This window comes from Rhinatrema bivittatum, chromosome 2 (assembly GCF_901001135.1).
Source record: "Rhinatrema bivittatum chromosome 2, aRhiBiv1.1, whole genome shotgun sequence".
In the NCBI taxonomy this organism is placed as follows: Eukaryota; Metazoa; Chordata; class Amphibia; order Gymnophiona; family Rhinatrematidae; genus Rhinatrema; species Rhinatrema bivittatum.
Window position 1 is genome coordinate 169,153,970 of NC_042616.1, and position 27,798 is coordinate 169,181,767.

At 41.5% G+C, this 27,798-nt stretch overlaps 1 protein-coding gene across 1 annotated transcript in view; it reads left to right on the plus strand.

Moving 5' to 3' along the window:
- ANKIB1 (ankyrin repeat and IBR domain containing 1) overlaps positions 1-27,798 on the plus strand; it is a 493,668-nt gene that overhangs the window by 109,674 nt on the left and 356,196 nt on the right. Inside the window, exon 3 of the mRNA XM_029588858.1 lies at positions 24,133-24,433. Within this exon, the coding sequence (XP_029444718.1) occupies positions 24,133-24,433 (301 nt within the window). The remainder of the gene's footprint in view (positions 1-24,132; positions 24,434-27,798) is intronic.

The window sequence follows — 27,798 nt, forward strand, 5'->3', positions numbered from 1 at the left end:
CCGCAGACGGGACCGGCTGCAGGCTTTTGAGGTTTTTTTTCCCAGAGACCAAAGCCATCTCTTCAATCCTCAACCAGATCTTCCGGTAGGAGGCAGAGTATCCTCCTTCTACAACCATTGGTTACAAATAAAAACAGACCAATGGATACTTGCAATAATATCTCGAGGTTACCAATTCAATTTCCTCTCAATTCCAAGAGATTCTCCTCCAAGACCTCTTCCTATAAACGGAAATCACATAATCCAATTGCAAGTAGAATTATCCACCTTTCTGAGAGCCAGGGCTGTAGAGCCGGTGCCCGGACTCAGCAGGGCAGAGGATTCTATTCCCGCTATTTCCTCATTCCAGAGAAAACCGGAGGCCTACATCCCATCCTAGACCTCAGAAATCTCAACAAATTTCTGAAGAAAGAAAAGTTCAGGATGGTATCTTTAGGCATCATGCTTCCACTTCTTCAAACTGGAGATTGGCTTTGTTCTCTGGATCTTCAAGACGCTTACGCTCACATTCCAATATTCCCTCCTCATCGCAAGTATCTGCGCTTCATGGTGGGTCATCAACATTTCCAGTACAGAGTACTACCATTCAGACTTGTCTCTGCTCCCAGAGTATTCACCAAATGTCTGGCAGTAATAGCAGCACACTGGCACAAGGAAAGTGTCCATGTCTTTCCCTATTTAGACGACTGGCTCATCAGAAGTCAATCTCAACAAGGAGCTTTGGATTCTCTCTGTCGAACCATTATGCTACTTCACTCCATGGGCTTTATCATCAATTATCAAAAGTCCCATCTCATTCCATCTCACCTACTTCAATTCATAGGAGCAGAATTGAACACCATACTTTCAAAAGCTTTTCTACCCGGGGATCGGGCAGACACTTTCCATACTGTAAAACTCACTTCACCCAAAGAAACAAGCAACAGCTGATCAGTTTCTAACCTTACTAGGCCACATGGCCTCCACAGTTCATGTCACTCCTATGGCAGAGTTAGCCATGAGGGTAACTCAATGGACTTTAAGATCACAATGGATCCAAGCCATTCAACCACTGTCCTCTCCAATTCAAGTAACCCACCAGCTACGTTTTATCTCTACTTTGGGCGAACAGGGACAACTTGTGCAAGGGCCTATCCTTCCAACAACCAGTCCCACAGATAACGTTAACTACAGATGCATCCATCTTGGGTTGGGGAGCTCACATAAACAATCTCCAAACCCAGCGTACTTGGACAAAACTCGAAGCAACATTTCAAATCAATTTCCTAGAACTTCGAGCTATACAATATGCGCTGCATGCACTCAAGGACTGCCTTTCACACAAGACTGTTCTGATCCAAATGGACAACACAGTAGCCATGTGGTACATCAACAAAAAGGGAGGTACAGGCTCGTACCTCCTTTGTCAAGAAGCTGCACAGATTTGGGACTGGGCCCTGACACACTCAATGTTTCTCCGGGCCACTTATCTGGCAGGCATTCACAATGTAGTGGCAGATCGACTCAGTCGTCAGTTCCAACCACACAAATGGTCCCTGGATCCCTTAGTAGCAACCAGTATATTTCAACATTGGGGACAACCAACAATAGACCTCTTTGTGTGATTCCTGAATCACAAAGTAGACAAATTCTGCGGTCTGCACAGACAGGATCACCAACTAGCCGAGGACGCCTTTGCTCACCCTTGGAACTCAGGCCTTCTATACGCGTATCCTCCAATACCGCTCATAACCAAAACTCTAGTGAAGCTACAAGGGGTCCATGATACTCATAGCCCCATATTGGCCTCGACAAGTATGGTTTCTCTCGATTAGAGAACCAATTCGCCTGGGTGTAGCTCCCACTCTCATAACTCAGGATCAGGGTCGGTTGCGCCATTCCGACCTTCAATCCCTATCCCTGACAGCATGGATGTTGAAAGCTTGATTTTACAACCACTCAATCTTTCAACCAAGGTATCTCAAGTGCTTATAGCTTCACGTAAACCTTCAACACGAAAGAATTATTCTTTGAAATGGAAAAGGTTTGCTGTGTGGTGCATGCAAAAGAGTATTGATCCTTTCTCCTGCCCCACAACTTCTCTACTAGACTACTTATACCATCTTTCAGATTCTGGTCTCCAGACATCATCTGTAAGAGTACATTTAAGTGCAAACTCAGCTTACCATAACAAGATGGGAGATGCACCAATATCTATACGTCCTCTTGTCAGTAGATTTATGAGAGGTTTAATTCACATTAAACCACCAATTCGGCCACAGAATGGGACCTGAATTGGTGGTTTAAGACCTGAATTTGGTCTTAAAAAAAGACACATGCGTTCTCCTTTTGAACCCATGAATTCCTGTGATCTTAAATTTCTCACATGGAAGACTATCTTCCTTATAGCCATTACATCGGCCAGAAGGGTTAGTGAGTTACAAGCACTTGTCATGTACTCACCCTATACAAAATTCCTACACAACAGAGTGGTTCTCTGGACACATCCAAAATTCCTTCCCAAAGTAGTTACGGAATTCCACTTGAACCAATCTATAGTTTTGCCCACATTCTTTCCAAGGCCTCATTCTCACCAAGGAGAATGGGCCTTACATACCTTGGACTGTAAGTATGCTCTAGCCTTTTACTTAGACTGCACTGCAGTCCACAGGAAATCCACTCAACTCTTTGTATCTTATGATCCAAACAAACCGGGAAAAGCAGTGGGCAAACAATTGACTAGCAGATTGCATACAGTTTTGCTATGAAAAAGCAGGCCTTCCTCTCCAAGGGAGAGTAAAGGCGCATTCAGTGAGAGCAATGTCAACCTCAGTAGCACACTATCGTTCAGTACCAATTCTTGACATATGTAAAGCAGCAACATGGCGTTCTCTTCACACCTTTGCAGCTCATTACTGTTTGGACAAACAAGGATGACAAGATTCAGCATATGGACAATCTGTCTTAAAGAACTTGTTTCCAGTTTAATCCCAACTCCTTCTACATCCAATCTGCTGCTACAAAATGACTCAGCCTCTACCTTGCTAATCACCCATATGTGAGGACTAGCATCCTGCTTGTCCTGGGATAAAGCAAAATTGCTTACCTTGTAATAGGTGTTATCCCAGGACAGCAGGATGTAGTCCTCACGAAACCTACCCGCCACCCCGCGGAGTTGGGTCCAATACATTTTATAATTTAATTTTTGCTAAAGCTTATTGCTACATACAAGACTGAGGAGAGACCCCTGTGGCAGAGAATATCATGGTATGCTGGGCATGCTCAGTGGCCTCACAGGGCCAGTCAAACGTTTCTAGAAACTTAAGTTTTCCACAATAGGGCTCCATCAACGATGTCACCCATATGTAAAGACTACATCCTGCTGCCCTGGGATAACACCTATTACAAGGTAAGCAATTTTGCTTTGTGTGTAGTTTAAATATTTAAAAACAAACATGAATGGTTTCTATAAAAAAAAAAAGTGACCTCTTTTTCTTAGAGGTGTGAATCTTTTTACAAAATTATGTAAATTTGCCAAATTGCCACAGACTTTAGAAACCCTGCCATGGAATTTGCTATCTCTTGCCATGGAATCTTGAAAAATCTTTAGGAAGCTGGGTGCTCTGGTTATAATACAGAATCAGCCTTGATTGTTATGACCAATGAGATCAGGGTTAGAGTAGAAATAGGAAAGGATATGTTTTGTTATCCTGTTGGATATGAGTATAGTATTCAAAACTGTTGGCCATTCTCTATTGCTGAAGCATTTATCTGATCTTGATCTCTTTCATCCTGTTGTTGAATAGTTTAAATCATGTGTAACACTTTTTAATGTCTAGTAAAGATCTACATTTTCTACAGCCAGGCTACTCTTATGAGAAGTTCCCCAAGGATCTGTCTTGGCCCTTGCTCTGTTTAACCTTTTATTTAGTGCCACTTGCTACTACTGCTTCTACAAGATGATGAAGTCAGTTGCTGTATGTTTGCTGATGATACTTGGCTGGTTTCCTGTTTTGATTGCTTAGCTAAAACTAATAACATGTCATGCTGCCATTTCATTCTGGTTTTATGACCACAAGCTTAAACTAAATCCTAAAAAAAACCCCAAAAACTTTATGGGTTAATAAATTTAACAAATCATTGAATAAAGATACCACATTGACTTTATTGATTTAAAAGTCACTGTTGAAAGGGTCAGGAGCTGTCCCGGCCCGAAATCTATTTTCTTTACCTTGCCTTTGCCGCTCTGGAGGACGAGGGGAGCCCCCGCCCAAGACCCAGACCGGTGCGCCGCTGACGTCATCAGGGGAGGGACCGGTAAGGCCTTAACCGGAGCCCCCTGCGCTGTGTAGTTGATGCCGGTGCGCTGCCGAAGCCACACGCGCGGCTTTGTCTGAAAAGATTGAAAGGTTAGGACTATTTTCCATTTTGGGACTATTATTTAATTTAATTTCTTTAGTAGTCTCAGCTTTCTTAAAAATTTGTGTATTTTACTCCTCCTCCACTTTGAAAGGCATCTGTTAGGATTTTTTAGGGAGTTTACAAAAAGTGATAAATTTTAGTTTTAATTTTCCTTATATACATGCCGCAGACAAAACGGAAGGCCCGATTTAAGGGAGGCTATGGCCTAGTCTCCCTTACCAGGTCAAATCCAACCTCAAATTTCATCATTTTTTGTATCGACAACAAATAAGGAACCGGAGGCAATGGCCGCTGTGGAAACGGCTATTGAGCGTGTATCCGATCCCTTGGTCGAAGTCATCTCCCTTAGCCTCGGTGCTCCTGACACTCCTACCCCTCCTACTGCTGTTAAAGAAGTTTTTGGAGATTCTTTATTAGTAAGGGATTCTCCAGACTTAAATGTTACATCTAACAGCGTGGAAGGAATGGAGAACTTAACTACAGGGGGAAATAGGGAATTGTCCAAAGTAAATGTTATATTACCTGTTAAGACAACTGAAATAACTATGGATACGCTTTGGGAAGCGATTAAATCATTAGAGAAGGCAATAATAAAATTGACCAATATTAACTCATAATCCTCACAGAAAGTAATAGCAATAGAGAAAACTATTGATCACCATAAAAGCCGATTGGAAATACATGAAGAGTGCTTAGTTAAAGTAGAGACAACACATAATTCAATTAAAATGGAATTATCTAATCTGGCAAAAATGGAAGATATGGAAAATAGTTTAAAGTATAATAATTTGAGGATATTAAATTTCCCGTATTAAAAAAAAAAAATCTCTCCTAGGGATATGTTTAGAGAATATTTGGAGCAGGTATTGAAAATGCCTAGCCAGTCGATTCAGCCCTTATCTAAGATATATTATGTATTATTTATTTATTTATTTATGTATTTTATTTGTAGACTTTTCTTTACCGACATTCGTGAGGTACATCATACCGGCTTACATTGAACTGAAAGGAGGAAAATACAATGAACAGAATAACATGTCATAGTTAAACGCAAATGGTGTAAGATATAAGCATCGTAAAAACATTCTGAGATTATATATAACATAAAAGAACTAAATAGCTATGGAGGAAAAAGGTAGAAAGAAAGAGAAACTTTTCTTAGTTTGTAGAAACTTTATCTTTAACAATGAGAAAGTGGTATAGGGGTTATGAAGTGCAGCAAAGTTCCAGGGGAAGAGGGTAGGGGCACATATGGAAAAGGAGAAGAGCAAGGGGGGGAGGGCACGTAGTGGAGATTCTTAGAAAGGTCCATTTAGGAGAAGTCTACATATTGGTTGAGTCGGGGTATATGCCTGCTTGAAGAGCCATGTTTTGACTCCTTTTTTGAATTTAAGTGATGGTTCTATTCGGAGGGAAGGGGGGAGGGAGTTCCAGAGGTAGGTGCTAGCTATGGAGAAAGCCCTTTCTCTGGTGAGGGACAGATGCGCAGCCTTCAGGGAAGGAATGTGTAGGGTACCTGCATGAGCACTTCTTGTGGGGCGGTTGGAAGTGCGGAAGCGAGGCATTTCTTCCAGCCAGGTGTGATTGTTGGTATAATGAGCAGTGAAGAATGGTGAGTGTTTTGTATTGTGAGCGGAAGGAGATAGGCAGCCAGTGCAAGTCTTTTAAAATTGGAGTGATGTGTTGTGTTTTGTGGGTGTTTGTTATGATTCTGGCCATGGAATTTTGGAGGATCTGGAGTGGCTTGATAGTGGTAGCAGGGAGGCAGAGTAGGAGGGCATTACAATAGTCCAGTTTTGACAGTATAGTAGTCTGGATTACAGTTGGAAATCGTTGGTGTGGAGCAGAGGTTTGAGTTTCCTGAGGGTATTATTGAGAACTCGATTAGAGGAATTGCAACCAGAACAGTCTATGAATTTAACAGACCTTCTGGAAACAACTGTTGATACAGATATACCAACAAGAGCAACCTTAGCTGTTTCATTTGTGTTTTCCTTAGAAAGAGATAGAATACTTCGTCTGTTTCTTCATAATAGATTACAAAAATTTCACAGTCATCAGATCTGGATCTATCCGGATCTTGCTAGGGCGACCCAGGTAAGAAGACAACAATTTCTTAAATTAAAATCGGATGCCCTTGTTAGAGGGGCTAAATTCTTCTTACAATACCTTTGCAAATGTGAAATTTGGTATAAAGATCAGAAATATGTATTTTATGATACCAATGCTTTACAATTATTTTTGGACTTCCACCCCCAAAATGTAGAGAGAGGTTGGAGAGCTAGAGAAAACTTTTGTTGTACCCCTATGGTTCTTTGTAGTAAGAATTTAATATTTCTTAATACCTTGTTTTCGCTCATATATTAAAATACAAATGCCTTTCGTTTTCCTGTAGAAATTGTACTGAAATATGGATTCTAGAGGATTTGTAAATGGATGTATAATTTGGAATGAAGTTTTTTCTATGTATCCATACTTCAGTGAATGCCTATGATACTTTTGGTTGTAATATGCTGAAAAATTCAAAATAAAAAATTGAAAAAAAAACCAACTTCTTTATGATATAGAGCAGTTCTCTCTTCTTGTTGCATGCCATGAAAATGTCAATAAATAGTTATAAAAATAAAATTACCACCATTGCAAGGATGGACATTGGTCTTAAGGATGTTGTTGCCTCCCTGGTGGTCAAACTTGAGTTCAAACCTTATGAATGTTCAGATTCCAGCTATTGTATACTCATTTTTTTAAAATTTGATTTCTCTGACAAATTTGGGTAATGGACTTTATCAGGGATATTTGGCTTCACTATTAAGGCACATTTAACTGGTGCAGAATACCATTTCTAAGCTTTTATTTAGAAAAAAGGTTGACCATGTAACATCCTTGCTTAGAGAACTGGCTTCTAGAAGTCTACTGGATTCAGTTTAAAATCCTTGCTATGGTATCCAAATATCTCCTTACAGGTCACCTTCAATTTTTAGCTAACATCTTGATACCTTATAAACCTGGAAGAATTTTACATTCATCACAGCAAGAGTTGTTGGGTCTTTTAGCTACGGGTCATTAAGTTGGAAGAAACTCTGCATATAGCCTTTAACCATACTGCTCTATTTTTATGGAATTCCTTTTCTTTAGAGCTCAGAAAACAACTAGCAGATTTAGGAAAAAGCTTAAAGCTTGTTTTTCACTTGGGCTTTTAGTATGGTTTCCTGTTCTCCCATGTATGGTTTCCTGTTCTCCCATGCTTTCACATTATTCTGCCACCCTGATTTCTATCAAAGATGGGGGACAGGGAAGAGCACAGGAAGGAAGGCAAAGTACAAAGGATGAGGGAGAGGAAACAAAAGGCAAAGTTAACCACTCATTGAATAAAGATACCACACTGACTGTATTGATTTAAAACTCACTGTTTTAATGAAAGACGTTTCTTCTTTATGATGTAGAGCAGTTCTTTCCTTCTTGTTGCATGCCATGAAAATGTCAATAAATAATTATAAAAATAACAAGAGATACGGGAGAAGGCAAAAGCAAAGGGACAAAACAGGAGGAGAGAGCTAAAGAAAAGAGAGGGGATGGGAAGGGAAGAAAACAGATGAGAAAAAGCAAAAGGGAAAGTCCATTGAGGATTATGGTCTTCTCACCTTTTTTCAACTACCACCTACCTTGTCACAAGATATATATGCATGTTGAACTAGAAGAAAGTTTGGGAATTTGACCCCACCTTTGTCCTTGCTCAGTTTGTTTCCAGAGGGCTCTAAGCAGAGGTTTAGTTTTTCAGAGGAACTTGGAAAGCATGTGGTCCAATTTCTTATAAAAATTATCTCAAAGATATGGGCAACATACTTGGTGTGTAATTCATCCGTAGACACTTTAATATCTTTGAGTCTACCTTAAATACAATTGGAACAACTTTAAATCAACTTTTTGAAGTAATCTAAATTTTCCTTTATTAATCAAAATTTCATTTTCTAAATCATGCTATGTATCCTGTTTCCATTGACATGAGTAAGAAACTAAAATAGCCTTTGGTACAGTGAATGTTATGGAGAATTTCTGATTTGGACCAGTTAATTTTGTAACCTGATAAATCTGAAAACAAGGCTCTAATGTCTAACAGTTTAGGAATGGAAACCTTGTCTGTCTCAAATTGCTTTATAACATAATACTTTGCATGCCTTTCCATCACATATTCAGAACATGGTACAATAAAATAGCAATAAATACATACGTCATATATAACATACACTAGATAAAGCAAACATGCATATTACTCTAAAAGTGAAATGCTAGGAGGATAAATATGAGCATGGTCTAAAAATATAGCTACATTTGCTATAAAAATCAGAATGTCTGTATATGCCAATAGACCAACCAGTCAGCTGAAAATAAACTAAAATAGCAGCTGCTAATAAAAATCCCTTATTAAAAGCTTGACTAAAAAACATGCTTCCAGCCTTCTCTAAAAAAGAAAATGTTTCAGCTTGCATATCTCTGCCAGGAGAGCATAGATAGATAATTTATATTCAGTGTCGTCATCGCTGATCCCATTAATTTCTTTAGTTTGTCTAATAGTAATTGCTGAAGGTTCTGGTGCCAAATTAAACAGAAGTATAGGTAAGGGACATTCCAGTCTACCTATAACAAAGGAATCTGAAAGAATATTATTCACCAGTGGCTTCACTCTAGGGAACCCATGTATCATTTGCAGAAAATATTGTCCAAAACCAAGCAAATATAAAACCTGAAATAGTCCCACTCCATCAGACTGAAAACCTTTTCAACATTTAATGGAATTGCTGCAGCCAGAAGTAAAATGCATTAAACTAGTATTTGTTCCCTGTTTCTATACATCCTACCCCACAACTGCCAAATGAAAAATATATAGAAATTGAAGTAAAAAAACATGGAATAGCTTGGTTGAATACGTGTCTACTTCTGCTCCCAACTACTCTTGTACTTTTGTAGCAATTCTAAATACGGTATTTAAAACTCTCACCTTTAAAAGTATACACCAAGTGAATTGACCCCACTTGTGTTTAAATTGTACTGATTCACACAATGCAGGATAACATCAGCAGTTCTGTTGGCTTTCTTTGATGGTTGGTGCATTTTTAAGCAAAGGTTTAATCATGAGCATCAAGGAGCTGTCAAAAGAATTCCATGACAAAATTGCGGAAAGAGACAGATCTGGAAATATTTATAAAAAAAAAAAATATTGTAAAGACTCTGAATATCTCTTGGAGCCTAGTCAAGATGATTAGTAAGAAGTGGAAGGTATGTTGAACCCCCAAGATCAGACTGGTCCTCTGAATCTAGTGATCAAGCAATGAGACTAAACCAGGAAGGCAATCAAGAGGCCAATGGCAACTTAGAGATACAGGCTTCTGTGACCAATACTGGTCAAAGTGTACATGTGATGACCAATATTTCAAGCACTCCACAAATTTGGTGTGCATCGTGGGTTAGCAAAAAGGAAGCCATTACTCAAAGTTTACTTTGAATCCTGTTTGTATACAAAGGAACACTCTGGGCAAAACTTTTTGGCCTCAATGCAGTTTGGCGCAAACACAGTACATCACCAGAGGACACCATCCCTACTGTAAAGCAAGATGACAGCATCCTGTTATGGTGATGTTTCTCATAAGCAGGGACTGGGGCAATTGTCAGGTTAAAAGAGATAGGAAAGTACAGAAAAGTCTTTGAGGAAAACCCACCTTCTGTCTGCAAGATAGTACAGGGAACTTGCTATCTTCTTATCCTTCAAACAAAAACAAAGTAATACAGGCAGGATCATCTAAGGTAAGAAGAAATAGCTTTCACCAACTTATGAGGAATGGAGTTATTACTTAGTGATAAAATTATAGAACATCTTGGTTGTAGAAATACATAGGATTTAATACAAATATATATTTTTAAACTTCTAAGCAATCACTAAACAGAGCTTCACCTTTAGCTATTGACCATTCACACACATTTTATGGGCATTCATATTTCAATTTCCATATAAATACAAGGCAGTATATTAAAAAAAATCTTTAATTCGCTCACCTTATTTTTGGATTAATAAGAAAGGAAGGCTGGCTCTTGAGGATTGTAGAAATTGATTAAGAAATTTGAATATCAATAGGGAAAGGAGTTTTGCAGGGGAATAGCACATTTTTATTTCGATGCAAAGCTCCTTTCCTTATTGATATTTAAATTTTCTAATCAAGCCCTTAAAAACCTTAGAGCAAGCATACTCAACCTTTCTTATTAATACAAACATAAGATGAATGAATCTTTCTTTCTCATCATGTCCTTGTCACGAGTCAGTAATGAGTTATGTAGCAGAATGTACCAGTTCATGGGAATCTGACAGGAGCCACAGTATGAACACTTCACTATTCCTCTGGAGCTGGGCTGAAGACCACAGAATGAATGAGACATTTATTTTTGATGTTTTTCTTTGCATTTTTAAGGTAGTTGAATTATGAATGCTTAGGAAAGATGCACTAATGGACATTTGATGGTATTGAAACCTTAAGTTAGCACAACTTTGGACCTTGTGAGCAACAATGCTAATTTAACCCTTTTGTAAATTTGTCACCATGTGACCTATATATATGTGGGTATGTATTTTGCTGCCAGTGGATATAGTAATGGCTACAATACTTAAGTGTCAAAAGAAATCCTAGCAGTTTAGAGGCAAGATCCTGTGGCTTTGTTATATTGTCGGAATGTACTGGTGCCTGGTCTGAAACTGAGCCCTGTGTTTTGGATTTAGGCAGGAATTTTGTACTCTGTATTGCAGAACTGACTACAAACACAGTGAGTTGTTTTTTTTCTTCTTTCTCTGGATTACCATATAGAAGGAGCTGCTAGGCTGGTCGTCTTTCACACTGTCTTAAATACAGTATGATTACATCTGATCAGTTCTGTTTGATATTTTTTGTATTGTTAATCATTTGGTTTGAATATATGAGGGGAAGTCAGATGTTAGCATTAAAACAACTTAAATTCACTTTGACTACTCATATTTTATGGAGGACACATGTTAATATAGGTGGTTATAGTGCTTGATAAAAATATTCATGCTTTCTGTCCTATTCATTTTTAGGTGTTTTTCATCAGTGGAAAGCAGCTTTTATTGTTGCCATGCCTGTCCACCCACATAAATGTCAGGGTTCTTATCTGAGGATGGATTTGACTAAGTTTTAGTAGGAGAGCTGCTTACTGAGATTCTAACATGGCTGCCAAATTTAATCCAAATCTGGATTAAATTTATGCTGGGTGAGTGGGGCCAGCCCTGAATTTGCAGGAGCCATGCAGGAATTTGTGCTTATAAGATTATGAAATGCTCCTTTTTATATTACACTAGATGTACATTTATCCAATTTGTTTTTTTAGGGTTTTTTTTGCTGCCTATTTAGTTTTACGGGGCTGTATGTACTAAGAGGTTTTGTAAAATTATTCTATAGGTATGAACATTAAATTGGTTTTAAGTTTCTACTGCACAAATAATTTAAAAATTAAGTCAAATATCTAATTTTTGTAATTTTATATTTTACATATGATGTAGAGCAGGGATCCTCAAACAAGCATGGTCATGTGAGTGATGTTATCTGACAGCATTGAGTCTCAGCTCAGTAAAAACCTTACTGAGCATGTGCGGGAATTTCCACTTGTGCATGCTGCCTCATGAGCCCCCTCGGTCTGTCTTCATCTCAGCTATCACACAGATGAACCCAGTTTCTCTCTCACCAGTTTTTAATCTTTATGGGACCTTGTGCCCTCTGCACTGCCTTGTTGCTGATTATTTTGCTGCTTCCTTGGCAGCCCCTCAAACAGAATATTTCAGTTCTCAGAGGAAAAAAAAAAGAAAAGGAAAAATCCAAGGCCAAGAAGCCAACTATCGATGGCTTAAGACCTGTACCTGTAGGCGTCCATCACGGACATTGACGCTGTTTGCTACTTTTTCTTGGGCCTCAGTCATGAATCCACCAACACTTGTAACTATTATCTGATGTCCCTCAGGGTGCAGCAGAACTGCATCTGGAAGATGGAGCCCTTAAGGGGAGGGTAAGAACCTTAATCCTCAACACAAGGCTGGGCAATAAATGAGGTGTTATTGGACTCCTGATGCAGGGAGTTGAGATGTGACTCTCCATCAATCCCATAAGAATGGGAAAAACTCCTCCTTCTCTGCCCCCCCCCCCCCACCCCCAAATCATAGTGCCAGTTCACAGATCTGCCTTTGGATATAGAAGCCAGTGGCAGCAAATGAAGCACAGAGAAGAGCACCAGAGTGACATGATGGACTCCCTTTGGGGCAGTCTCCCTTGGAAATCAGTCTAAAATACAGGGTCCAAGCTTCCCTTGGTTTTGGGATAATCCTGTTACCACACCATTTGTTAGTAGTGGAGTCAGCATTGAAATGTGTTCAGCACACTTGTGACCACTCCAGGTGCAGGAAAGAGGATGCTAAGTGAAAAGTTAAGGTCATACATTATCAGGCATATAAACTAGGGAGCGAGAATTACAGGAGGTGGCCAGTGAAATTTATTTGACATCCCCAAACAATACAGGAAGTGGGAAGAGAAAGTAACAATCAGTTCAAAAAAAGCAGAAAATATGATTAGAAAGAGCAGCTGGAAAGCTGTGAGCATTTATGCTCATAGTGTGGACAACAAAATCCCAGACTTGCAGGCCCTAATGATGGAGGCAGACTTGGACATAGTTGCTGTTACAAAGACATGGTTCACTGGTTCTCATGATTGGGATATGGCCATCCCTGTCTATAACTTGTTAAGGAAGGACAAAGAGGACAGAAAAGGGGGAGGAGTAGCTCTTTATGTAAAAAAAAAAAACACACACACACACACACACAAAAATATCTAAGCAATTGAATTGCAAGAGACGCAAGGTAGAGAAGAAGTATTTTGGAACATCCTAAAACGAAAAGGGTGCTTTTTAAATTTTCTGGTGTGATCTACAGGCCTCCGACTCAAACAGAAGAACTGGACAGAGATCTGATTGAAGACATCCAAAAGGTGGGAAAGAAGGGAGAAGTGTTGTTAGTTAGATTTTATTTTGCTGGATGTGGATTGGAGTATCCCTTCTGCGGAATCTACAAGAAGTAGAGAGAGTGGCTGCCCAAGAGGCTCTGCTCAAACCTGGTAATGGAACAATGAGAGAGAGTGATATGTGATCTAGTGCTCACTAATGGGGGTAATGTCCCTAATGTTAGGATAGGGGCTCACCTGAGCACCAGTGATCATCAGACTGAATGGTTCAATATCGCAAATAGGATACAGAGAAGTCACACACAGACCCAAGTTTTGAATTTCACAATTACAGACTTTGTCAAAATGGGGATGTACCTGGAGGAAGAACTGGGAGAAAATGGGTGAGGTGGAACAACAGTGGGCCAAATTAAAAGGCATTATTACAAAAGCAAGAAATCTGTATGTTAGAATGAAATTAATATGAGGAAAAAGAAATGTATTTGGTTCTAAAAGTAGGTGGCTGAAAAAATACAAAAAGAACAGTGTTTATACTTAAAGCAGGGCTTCCCAAAACTGTCCTGGGGGACCCCACAGCCAGTCGGGTTTTCAGGATATCCACAATGAATATGCATGAGATACGTTTGCATACCATGGAGACACTCGGTATATGCAAATTTATCTTGTGCATATTCATTGTGGATATACTGCAAAACTTGTGTTATGGTTATGAGGTGTTGGAGTGGATTCTTGGGTACTGTGGTGATGATGACCCCCACGGGGAGGAGCCCCGTGAGGAACCGCAGTACTAGGCTAGACTCTATACACGCAGACACAGAGAAGTTGTATTTATTGTACAGCTCGATGGTACTGCCCGGGGAGCGGGCAGCATTGAAGGTAACCCAATGAAGTAGTCCAGGGGGTCCTCAGCGGAGGAGACCAGCTTCACACTCGAGTAGGTGATGTGCAGCGTACCAGGGACAGGTCCCGGATGTAGACACAGAGCGCTGAAGTTGAAGGTGAGACAGACTGAAAGGGTTAGTACTCACCGAAGCAGACAGCTGTATAGTTGAAGGTCTTGGCAGGCAAAAGTTGTTCAGTGGCAGGCACCAGATTAGGGAGAGCAGGCCCTTGAGGAGCGAGTACCAAGTATCCCAAGATAGGTACCTGAAATAGAGCAGAAGGGCCCCCGAGGAGCGGGTACCCAGGTTAGTGAATAATACCCTGAAGGGCAGAGAGCTTCCTGCGGCAGCTGGGAAGTGGCAGAGCAACTTAGACCGGAGGCAATCCAATCCTTGCTAACTCAGTTTGTTAGCAAACTAACGGGCCGATACAATAAAGTCCGCGGGAGAGCAGACGAACGCCTGCTGTCCCGGCACGCTCACCGGCCCTTCGCCGGTGCGCGCGATTCTGTATTTAAATTAGGTGACATGGTAAAAACGGGGAAAAGGAGGCGCTATGGACACTAGCGCATCCCTAGCGCCTCCTTTTTGACAGAAGCGGCGGCTGTTAGCGGGTATGACAGCCGACGCTCAATTTTGCCGGCGTCAGTTCTCTAGCCCGCTGACAGCCAAGGGCTCGGAACCTGGACGCCGGCAAAATTGAGCGTCCGGTTTTCGGCCCGACAGCCGCAGGCCAAATTTAAATTTTTTTTTTCTTTTTTTACTTTTCGGGACCTCTGACTTAATATCGCTATGATAGTAAGTCGGAGGGTGCACAGTGTGCTCCGTCAGAGCGCACTGTACTGTATCGGCCTGTATGGGCAGGCTAAATACCAGGATGTGATGTCACTCGGAGGGGACGCTCCCGAGGTTCCCGCCATGACGTGGATAAAGACTTGTATGGCGTGCGCGCACGCACCCTAGGAGGCCCTTAGTAAAATCATGGCGAACACCATCGCAGTTGCCGATCCGGGGACACCGGAGAGAGCGGCATGAAGACACGGCAGCAGCCATCTTCCCAAGGCTTGAGGAGAGAGAAGGAAGAAAGGTGAGGCACAGAGGTCGAAGCCGTCTGAGACCGGGCACAACAACCTGACAGGCTGTGGGGTCCCCAGGACAGGTTTGGGAAGCCCTGATATAAAGGATCCCAAGAAAAGAAACACGGAAGAATATCTATTAATATTGAGGGAGACAACGAAAGAAATCAGAAAAGCAAAAGGTCAAGCAGAAGAAAAGATTGCCAAAGAGGTAAAGCGGGGTGACACAACATTTTTTAGATATATCAGAGAAAAAGGTCTGAAGTGATATAGTGAAATTGAAAGGAGACGAGCAATGTGTGGACAGAGATGAAGAAATGATGGAAATATTAAACTTCAGTTTGGTGTTCATGAAAGAAGACCCTGGAGAAGGACCATCACTGGTTGACAAGACCATAGATGGGGATGGGGTAGACAATACTCTGTTTACAGAAGAGAATATATGGGAATAGCTAGGCAAACTGAAAGTGAACAAAACTATGCGGCCGGACGAGTTACATCCCAGTATATGAGGGAGCAAAGAGATGTGCTGACTGGTCTGCTGAAAAATCTGTTCAATAGATCCCTTGAAATGGGAATGGTATCACAGGATTGGAGAAGAGCAGTGAGAAGGCTAGAAACTGCAGGCCTGTTAGCCTCACCTCAGTGACGGGAAAATTAATGGAGACTCTGCTGAAGGAAAGGATAGTGAACAATCTACAATACGGTAGGTTTCTGGACCCGAGGCAGCATGGATTCACCAGGAGATGGATTTGTCAGGCAAATCTGATTGATTTTTTTTGATTGGGTGACTAGAGAATTGGATTGAAGAGCGCTCAATGTCATCTACTTGGATTTCAGCAAAGCTTTTGATATGGTACTGCACAGGAGGCTTGTAAACAAAATGAGAAGCTTGGGAGTGAGCACCAAGATGGTGGCATGGAAAAAAGTGAAATTGGATTCAGACAGCAACCACTAAGGGCCCCGACTTATATAGTCTGGGATACTGATGTACATAAGGAAAAAAAGCACAGGATTGTTTCTACAACCAAGTCCAAAAGCAAAGCACAGCAAGAAGCATTGTCTGAATTTTCAGGAAGGCTCCTCGCCTGGTAAAAATGTTGGTAGCAATATTTTTTTTATGGATTTGACAATTGCTTGGTTCTGGTTTGTAAATATTGCTACCCTTAGAAGGCTTGGGTAGTAACTGCACAGAGTGGCAGTTACTACCCTTAAGAGAAACATGGAGGTAACCTGCATGGTGCAACAGATGATGCATTGTTTTCTGGGCAGACTGGATGGAGCATTTGGTTCTTTTCTGCCATCATTACTATGTTACTATGTAATACACTTACTGGGAAAGACTCAAAGTCATTGGACACATTGGGGGGGGGGGGGGAGGGGGGAAAGAGTCTTTTCAGGGGTCCATACTGAGTGCCTGCATGCACGAGTGTTATATTTGCATTAATGTGTGCAAAACCTAAAACCTCAGAAGAATTTGACAGACCCGGAGCAAACCAACTTCTGCCAAGCAGGGGAGGACATGGAAGAATGTGAGTAGAACCTAGTCAGTTTTGCTTATGAGGACTCTGGTACTGCAACCAGGACTTTGGCCATCTCTGTAGGAGCCTAGCAGCTCATATACAGGAAGAAGTGCTTACTTGTTTTGCAGACATGTCCTATACAGGGACAGTTTATTCAGGATCAAAGTTCGAGACAGTGGCTCTGATAAAAGAATATCAGTCCACAATGCAATTGTCAGCTGCGGTGGGGGAGCAGTCGACTCTCACCTGATGCTAGATTTTTTTTTCCTTTATAAGCATACATTCTATAAGAGGTGCTAGTTCCACTCTTTCAGTTTCAGGAAGCCCCACCCAATCTCCATCAGCAGTTGTCTATCCGGAGATATCTGAGAAGGTGTCGGCTAAAGGCTCAGCAGCAGATGCAGCCTAAGTCTAGAACCAGTTTTTTATGACTTTGAAGCCCACCTCCTAGACTAGAGGGAAGGCTTCAGGCCTTTCTCCTGGAATGGCTCCATACCAAGATCCAGTGGGCCCTGAAAACTGTGGAGTATGATTACCAGTTATATTTCTCTCACCCTCCTCTGACTCAGAGGACTTCAGTTTTCTTAGTCTACACAACTGAAAGTGGAGACAGCCCTTCAACAGAAGGCAGTTTAACCAGTCGCTCCTCTGGATTATAGCCAAAATTTCCATGGCAAGTATTTCCTGAACCCAAGAAGTCAGGATATTTAAAAACCTATCCTGGACTTTTAGAGGCAGAACAAGTTGGTGGTTTGGAAGAGATTCAAGATGAACTCCCTCCACACAATTCTCTATTTCATTAATTTGGGTGTTGGATGTGTGCTGTGGATCTGAGAGATGTTTATGCATGCATCCCCATTCACCCTACCCATTGGAAATTCCTCAAGTTTGTAGAGAACATACACTACCAATGCAAGGGTACACCCTTTGGTCTCTCTGTAGCCTCAGATTGTTCACAAAATACCGGACTACACAGCTTTGTCAGCAAGGAGATTATTCTGTACCTGGATGATTGCTGGTGATTGGTCTTTCCCAATCAAGAGTTCCGGAATCCTTTGAGAAGACCATACAACTCTTCCAGTCCCTGTGGTTTCTGATAATTTTGCCAAGTCAAACCTGGTTCCTACTCAAAAAATTTAGTTCATAGGAGCCTAGATAGATATGGTTCAGGAGAAAGCATTTAACCCCATCGAAATAGCCATATTACTGTTAGGCCTGGTAATGTCCCTCCTTCAAGAGAATCAAGCGATGGCATGGTTGTTGAGGTGCATTTTGTTTGCACATGTGGGGCCTTCAAATACAATGAGATCAGCTCTGTTGGTCTATATTGCAACAAATCTCAGCAACCCCTGGAATGAAAGCATCCCTTCAGTGGTGGTTGAATCTAGTAGTTCTAAAGATGGGCTTCTTACTGCAGGTTCCACCACATCAAGTGATTGTGTCTACCAGTGCTGCCATGAAGAGGTAGAGAGTACACATCGGTGTGGAATGACCCAAGGGTTATGGTCCTTGGCAAAGAATCATCTGCAAATCACCCACCTGCATCTTTGGGCCATCTGCTATGCTCTGAGAGCTTTCTCTCACCTTTCAGGGAAGAGAATCTTGATACAGATGGTCAGTCAAATGGCTGTGTTCTACATAAACAAGCAGGGAAGTATCTGCTCTTATGCCATCTGCTAGGAGGCCCTTCAAATTTGGTCATGCGCAGGACATTGCAATGTCCATCTTCAAGCAATCTACCTTCTGGGAACCCAGAACATGTTGGTGGATTGACCAGCAGAGTGCTATATCTACATGAGTAGTTCTTGGACAAGGAGACATGGGCAACCTCTTTAGCCATTGGAGAAGCCGGTGATTGACCTGTTCCATCTCAGACAATAGAAAGTTTGAGTAATTCTGCTGTATGTGTCTGAGCAGCTGCAGGTCAGCTTCTGGTGCTTTTATGCTAGACGGGAATGTCTGTCCACTATATGCATGCTTGTTTCCTCTTATTGCCAGGACCATCTAGATCCTTTGGGACAAAGCAAAGATAATTCTCATAGCTTCAGTTTGGCCACAGCAAATGAAGTATCCATATCTTGTCAGTCTTAGTTCAGTCTCCATTTCATTGAGAATGTCTGTGACTTTCATCATATAGGAGAAAGGGTAGGCTCTGTCATCTGAAGTTGCCATCGCTGATCCTCACAGCATGGATGTTGAGTGTACAGTAGTCTCCTTTTTATTCCTTTCCAAGGAGGTGGAGGAGGTTCAGATTTCTGCCAGAAAACCTTTGACCAGAAAATCCTATAGTTTCAAATGTAAAAGGTTCTCGACTTGGTATAGGATCCCTTCTCCTATGGCCCGAGGGACTTGCTTCAGTATCTATTCTGTCTCTCGTCTTCATTTGAAGTTCATCTCTGTGCTATTGCTGCATATTACCAGCAGGAGGGAAGGGGCTCTGGTCCTTTTCCACATTTTTTTTTTTTTTTTTAAGATTGTTTATATTCCATTTTTCATACTTTAAGGACTTCAGAGTGGATTGCAGTCAGGTACTGTAGGTATTTCTCTATCCCCAGAGGGCTTACAATCTAAGTTTGTACCTGAGGCAGTGGAGGATAAAGTGACTTGCCTGAGGTCACAAGGAGCAACAGTGGGACTTGAACCCTGGTCTCCTGGTTCATAGGCCGCTGGCATTCCAAAACTTTAGTCAGTAAACCTCCAGTGCTTTGGGACTTCTGGATAGACCTAGCTCATTAGAACATGCTCATAGACCTAGCTCATTACAACATGAACATGTCAGACCAAGGGTCCATCAAGCCCAGCATCCTGTTTCTGCCAATCCAGGCTACAAGTACCTGGCAAGTACCCAAAAACTAAGTATATCCCATGCTACTGATGCTAATAATAGCAGTGGCTATTTTCTAAGTCAACTTAATTAATAGTAGGTAATGGACTTCTCATGTAAGAACTTATCCAAACCTTTTTTAAACTCAGCTATACTAACTGCACTAACCACATCCCCTGGCAACAAATTCCAAAGTTTAATTGTGCATTGAGTGAAAAATAATTTTCTCCAATTAATTTTAAATGTGCTATATGCTAACTTCATGGAGTGCCCCCTAGTCCTCCTATTATCCGAAAGAGTAAATAACAGATTCACATTTACCCATTCTAGACCTCTCATGATTTTAAACACCTCTATCATATCCCCCCTCAGCCATTTCTTCTCTAAGCTGAACCGCCCTAACCTCCGTAGCCTTTCCTCATAGGGGAGCTGTTCCATTATCTTTGATTTTGGTTGCCCTTCTCTGTACCTTCTCCATCGCAACTATATCTTTTTTGAGATGCGGCGACCAGACATGTACACAGTATTCAAGGTGCGGTCTCACCATGGAGCGATAGAGGCATTACGACATTTTCTGTTTTATTCACTATTCCCTTCCTAATAATTCCTAAAATTGTTTGCTATTTTGACTGACGCAGCACACTGAGCAGACTATTTCAATGTATTATTCACTATGACGCCTAGATCTCTTTCCTGGGTAGTAGCTCCCAATATGGAACCCAACATCGTGCAACTATAGTATGGGTTATTTTTCCCTATATGCATCACCTTGCACTTATCCACATTAAATTTCATCTGCCATTTGGATGCCCAATTTTCCAGTTTCACAAGGTGGTCCTGCAACTTATCATAATCTTCTTGTGATTTAACTACTCTGAATAATTTTGTGTCATCTGCAAATTTGATTACTCATACTCCTTTCCAGATCATTTATAAATATATTGAAAAGCATGGGTCCCAGTACAGATCCCTGAGGCACTCCACTTCCCACCCCCTTCCACTGAGAAAATTGTCCATTTAATCTTACTCAGTTTCCTGTCTTTTAACCAGTTTGTAATTCACAAAAGGACATTGCCACCTATCCCATGACTTTTTACTTTTCCTAGAAGCCTCTCATGAGGAACTTTGTCAAATGTCTTCTGAAAATCTTAAAATACTTCATCTACCCGGTTCACCTTTATCTACATGTTTGTTAACCCCTTCAAAAAAGTGAAGCAGATTTGTGAGGCAAGACTTGCCTTGGGTAAAGTCATGCTGACTTTGTTCCATTAAACCATGTCTTTCTATATGTTCTGTGATTTTGATATTTAGAACACTTTCCACTATTTTTCCTAGCACTGAATTCAGGCTAACTGGTCTGTGGTTTCCCGGATCAACCCCTGGAGCCCTTTTTAAATATTGGGGTTACATTAGCCACCCTCCAATCTTCAGGCACAATGGATGATTTTAATGTTAGGTTACAAACTTTTACTAATAGATCTGAAATTTCAATTTTGAGTTCCTTCAGAACCCTGGGGTGTATACCATCTGGTCCAGGTGATTTACTCCTCCTCAGTTTGTCAATCAGGCCTATCACATCTTCTAGTTTTACCATGATTTGGTTCAGTCCATCTGAATCATTACTCATGAAAACCTCCAGAATGGATATCTCCCCAATATCCTCTTTAGTAAACACTGAAGCAATCGTTTAATCTTTCTGCGATAGCCTTATCTTCTCTAAGTGCTCCTTTAAACCCCTTACAGTCCAACTGACTCCCTCGCAGGCTTTCTGCTTCGGATATATTTTAAAAAGTTTTTACTGTGACTTTTTACCTCTATGGCCAACTTCTTTTCAAATTCTCTCTTAGCCTGTCTTATCAATGACTTACATTTAACTTGCCAATGCTTATGCTTTATACTATTTTCTTCTGTTTGATTCTTCTTCCAGTTTTTGAATGAAGATCTTTTGGCTAAAATAGCCTCTCTCACCTCACTTTTTAATCATGCCGGTAATCGTTTTGCCTTCCTTCCACCTTTCTTAATGTGTGGAATACATCTGGATTGTGCTTCTAGGATGGTGTTTTTTTAAATGTTCATGCCTCTTGCATATTTTTTTTACCTTTAGCTGCTCCTTTTAGTTTTTTTCTAACTATTTTTCTCATTTTATCAAAGTTTCCCTTTTGCACTAGAGTCATGGATTTGCTTACTATCTCCCTTCCAGTCATTAATTCAAATTTGATCATGTTATGATCACTGTTGCCAAGTGGCCCCACCACCATTATCTCTCTCACCAAATCCTGTGCTCCACTGAGAATTAGATCTAAAATTGCCCCCTCTCGTCAGTTCCTGAACCAGATGCTCCATAAAACTGTCATTTATTCCATCTAGGAACTTTATCTCTAGCATGTCCTGATGTTACATTTACCCAGTCAATTTTGGGGTAATTGAAATCTCCCATTATTACTGCACTACCAATTTGGTTAGCTTCCCTAATTTCTCTTAGCATTTCACTGTCCGTCTCACCATCTTGACCAGGTAGATGGTAGTATACTCTACTCTTCCCCAACACACAAGGGATTCGATTGTGCATTTAGTCTCATGCAGGATCTTTATCCTGTCGGACTCTGTGCCATCCCGGACATAAAGCGCCATACCGCCTCCTGGGTGCTCCTCTCTGTCATTGCGATATAATTTGTACCCTGGTATAGCACTGTCCCATTGGTTATCCTCCTTCCACTATGTCTCTGAGATGGCAATTCTGTCATTCACTGCTATACATTCTATTTCTTCCATCTTACTACTTAGACATCTGGCATTAGCATTTCAAAATGTGTTTTTTGTTTGTTTCATTCTACTTTTTAATTGAAAGGGATAAATTGGAATCTTTTAGCTCAGGTGAGTTTTTAATTACAGGCCCTTGGACTACTTTTCTTATTATTGGAACCACACTGTTGGGATGCCCTAATTCTAATGAATCATTAGTATCCTTTGAAGATACCTCCCTCCGAACCATGCACTGCAGAGTGACTGTCTGCTTTCCCCTTCATTCTAGTTTAAAAGCTGCTCTATCTCCTTTTTAAAGGTTAGTGTGAGCAGCTTGGTCCACCTTTTGAACCTCTCAAATCTGTGAACTTGAAGCTTTTTATTTGGAACTTATTTTCTTATAGCTGTCACTTTGACATGAAGCGTAATTTAATTACAGGCTCCAGTTTCATTTTCTTATCTTCAAAATTTTCTACAAGCTCTCCCCACATTCCTTCCAAAAGTGATGTCTGTGTTCCACATTAATCAAGCTATTGTGCTGCCCTTATTCTTTTCAAGACCTTATGTGCTCAAAGGAAAATGGGCTCTTCACATCTTGACTGTAATCAAACTCTTGCTTAATATCTAAAAAGCACTCAATGTCCCCATCAAACTTACCAATAATTTGGGAATGGCAGTTGTCAGTCAAACTTTGTCAAATTGGCTAATGGACTATGTAGCACATGGTTGTGCTCTGGCTAGCGTGCAGACTGCCGAGCTTTGTTAAGTGAGAGCCATGACTACTTCAATGGCAAATTTTTTTTCTGTTGAAGATATTTGCAAAGCTGCTACTTGGTCATCTCTTCATATCTTCACGTTCCTCAACTGCCTGGCTAGCATTTTGCGAGGAAATGGTAACTTTGGTAAGGAGTTCTATGCAGCCTGTTCACCCAGTAGTCCACACTCAATAGTTGTCTTTAAATAATTGCTGCTGTTATTCAACACTCAGCTTGGGACTCCCCACACATAATAGTAATTCATGCCTGCATGGAAATACCTATGCATGCTCAAAGTCTTTACTGAATTCTGAGAGTTGGATCTGTCTGTACTGTCAGATGACATCACCCACACAAAATGACTAATTCATCCTATTGTCTATAGAGACCCCTTGCTTTTTCAATTCTGCCCTCACATACTCCTTAGCCAGTCAGGTATTCAGGATATCTACAATAAATATGCATATGAGAGATTTGCATGCTCTGCCTCAATTGTATGCAGTATCTCATATGTATTCATTGTTGATAATCTGAAAACCAGACTGGCTAGACATTACTAGAGGAAGAAGGTTGAAGACCTCTGGTGTAGATTATATCCCTATTATATAAGGTTATGATGTGAAAATGTTTGCATAAAAAATAATACACCTGTATGTTTAAAGCTTTGAGTGAATTCATCTATTTTCTAGGCTTTTAGGCTATGGTTATAATACAACAATGTTAATTTAGAATCGGAGAAGTTTTTATATATAGCTGCATGTCCTCTGTCTGCTATATTTTCAGTACAAAAGAATCCATAAAATATATTGGCCTCTCCAGTTAAATTGTTGGATACACATCAGTATTACAATAAAAATCTCTTACAACTCAGTCTTTGAGGGCTGTGACAGCATTATAATCTGCTTATTTTTTTTTCTTTTTCATAAAGGACGTTCCTGTTTGTTAAAGATGGAAATCCAAACAAGCGAAATGTGCACAATGAGACAGCTATGCACGTGTTATGCATGGGACCCCAAATTATGATCTCTGAGGGAGCTCTACATCCTCGTTTGGTTCGACCGTCTGAAGATGACATTAGAAGATCAGACTGTCTGCAGATGATACTGAAGTGGAAAGGAGCAAAGCTTGACCAAGGAGAGTATGAAAGAGCAGCTATTGACGCTGTTGACAACAAACGAAATACATCTTTGCACTATGCTGCTGCCTCAGGGATGAAAATGTGTGTGGAGGTAAAGTTGGATATTCTTGTGTATGAGTGGAGAGAGCGCCTGGTTTTAGTCATCAAATATATTGGTTAGGTAAGGGTTTTATTCCCAAACTCTTGTGGAGTGTTAGACACTCCCATATCGATTCATGGAAATGTCTCAAAGAAATTCAAAGTCAATATGTAGGTCTGAGTAGTACTCCAAACAGTAAGTACTATGTTCATGTTTACAACATTGAGTGAGAGGGAGGCATTTCATATCTAATGAGCAGTGAAAGCTTATCTTGCAAGTTAGCATTGAAGATAAATCTTTCATATAAATGGAAAAGATTTATCTTATTTTATAAATGTTTTAATTGCATGCCAGTCAGACTCTTAAAGTTGCAGTTCTTTGCTGTTTTAAATGCAGCTATATCATGGTACCTTTGTGATTTTGACTGCTGTGAAAAGTCTCTCTCAAGACATTAATTTTGTGATAATCAGTTGCAAGCTCATGGTAAAATGGACTGTTATATCCTAGTTCAGGGTCAGTGCTTCAAATTTAAAAGATATATAGTGAGTAGTAAAACTAGTCATAATTGGAAAAACATTTTGGTTCACACTTTGGGTTTGTTACTGAGTGTGAGGGCAAAGAACTGAGTGCTGAAATCCTTTGAACACATCCTAGGGTGGTTCATAAAAGATTCTGGGATTCAAAAGCACAATTTTTTTTTTGTTTTTAAATCTTCAACTGACCCATTGGAAGTGTGTGATGTCATCAAATAACTTGCTATTTGTCAGCACTTGATGATGTTATTGATTGTATGTGAAAGAATTTTGGTATGTGGACCCATGATGCTGTCCATTAACTCTCAAAGCTTGATTTTTTTCTGAACCATTCTATATAGAATTTTAGCACACAAACCAGTTGTTAGGATCCTTTGACACTTGGTATTTCAATTGAAATTCTTTAATATATAACCTGTAACTTGTTGCACTTGCATGTTTTTCCTTTGAACATTACGTTTTGCTTTTCAATTTAAAAAATTCATATTTGTCACAAATGAAAGAGCAGCAGGTTAGTATATTTGAGGTGAACAACCACCAAGGCAGCTTCTTGATTTCTGTGAACCTTAATAGTAACCATGACAGTGGTTGGGCTCACTCTTCCCTCCTCTTTTATTGTATTTAGTCTAGACCAGTGGTTCTCAGTGTGTCACAAAGATCCAGTAGCTGTGTCATGGAAAATTTATACCAGCAGGCAGAATACGACTCTCTTCTTCCCTTCCCAAGCCCAGCAGAAAACTGCTGCCTCCTCCTGTCCTGGGGTTCAGCAGACACTGCTGATTCCTATTACTACAACAATTTATCATTTCTAAAGTGCTATTAAACAATCACAGTGCTTATACAGATACTCATCAGAGACTGTCCCTAGTCCATATACCTTTAAATCTGTTCAAGTCAAGCATATATGACAGACAGCCTCACAAAGTTTGTAGACTGGATTTGAATATAACCAGAGAAACCATGATGCATAAACTCAGGAAGTATTTCATGCATATGGCACAGCATGGTGGAAAGCATGGAGTTAGAATATAGTGGTGCAGGAAAATGGCACAGATCAGAGTGACTTTCTGACAGGCCGGTACAGTAAAGCGCGGCCGCGGTTACCCTGCTTCTAACCCGCTTTGTACCCACAATTTGGCCGCGTTAATCCAACCCGCGATTCACTATCCCTTTTTAACCCATCCTTACCGCTTCTTGAAATCAACGGGTAACCCTTTCCTCCCGCGGCATGTATATGATATGTAAATGATCGGATTAGTTATTCCCTCCGATCCAGTAACGTGCGCCATGATTATCGCCTTTTTAACCTGCAGTTTTGCCGCGTGTTTAACCTGCTAATTTACCGCCTACCCTTACCCCTGCGTTAGTGTGGAGCGTCAGGCAAGCCCCAGCAGAGAGAGATGAAATTTCACGGGCAAACTTTCCTGTGAGGCTTCAGCAGCCCGGGGCGGATCGGGCGCTCCCCATGCGAGGCGGCTTCCAGCAGCCTCCACTGTCGAAGGTGCATGAGCGCATGCAAATGATTGCTTCACTGCCTGACCCCCTCACCCCCCGGGACAAGACCTTTAGAGGAGCCAGGATCGAGCAAACTTTCCCTCAGCCCCTGCTCACCTGCCCTGGTCGCGTCCATGGGTGCCGGTCTCCCGTGTGGGCGTGCTGGCAGTTCCGGAGCAGCCCCAGTCCTCTCTCCCCTCCTCCCGGGGGCAGCCGGCGGCGAGAGCGGCTTCAGCAGCCTGGGGCGGATTGGGTGTTCCCCATGCGAGGTGGCTTCCAGCAGCTCCCGCCGGCGAAGGTGCATGTGTGCACGCTGTGACCTGAGCGCCCGGCTGGATGTCCGAGGTCACGGCGTGTGCTCATGGCAACGAAGGTGTATGAACGCACGCCGTGACCTGAGCGCCCGGCTGGATGTCCGAGGTCACGGCGTGTGCTCATGGCAGCGAAGGTGTATGAACGCACACCATGACCTGAGCGCCCGGCTGGACGTCCGAGGTCATGTCGTGCGCTCATGCACCTTCGCCGGCGGGGTCTGCTGGAAACCGCACCTCGCATGGGGAGCGCCCGATTTCCCCCCCCCCCCCCCCTCCCCGGGCTGCTGCTGAAGCCGCTCGGGAGGAGGGGAGAGAGGGCTGGGGCTGCTCCGGAGCTGCCAGCGTGCCCGCACGGGAGACCGGCACCCATGGACGCAGCCAGGGCAGGTGAGCGGGGGCTGGGGGAAGTTTGCCCGATCCTGGCTCCTCTAAAGGTCTTGTCCCGGGGGGTGAGGGGGTCGGGCAGTGAAGCAATCATTTGCACAGGACAACAAAACAAACTACACCAGCCCTTCTCCTGTATCCACTTCCTGGTACCTGTCATTTCAAATGTCATTTGAAATGACAGGTACCAGCGCACCCAGGATACTGTATAGGCGCTGTATAGCGCTCTATACAGTAAAATGGATTGCGCTTCATGGACGCGGCTTGCATTTGCATGCCATTTAAATGCTGTATCGAGCGGTATGTGATCCGGACTGTGCGTGCGGCAAACGAGGGTGCGCCCGGCACTACCACACTCTTTCTTCCGCGTCCTTACTATATTGGCCTGTTAGAGTGGAATTCATGAGGAAGAATGTAGAGAGAGAAAAAAGATAGGTAACAAGAAGCAGTGAATTTATTTTTGGGGGTATAAGATGCTTCAACTGTTTGCAGAAGCAGATGGGAGCCAGTGTCGTGACTTGAGAAGAGGTGTTACGTAGTCATAGTGGCATTGAAGAAAAATAAGTTGTGCAGCTACATTGAAAATAGATTGTAGTGGAAAAAGACAGTCCAGTCAGAGGACTGTGAAGAATGAGTTACAGTAAATTAAGTG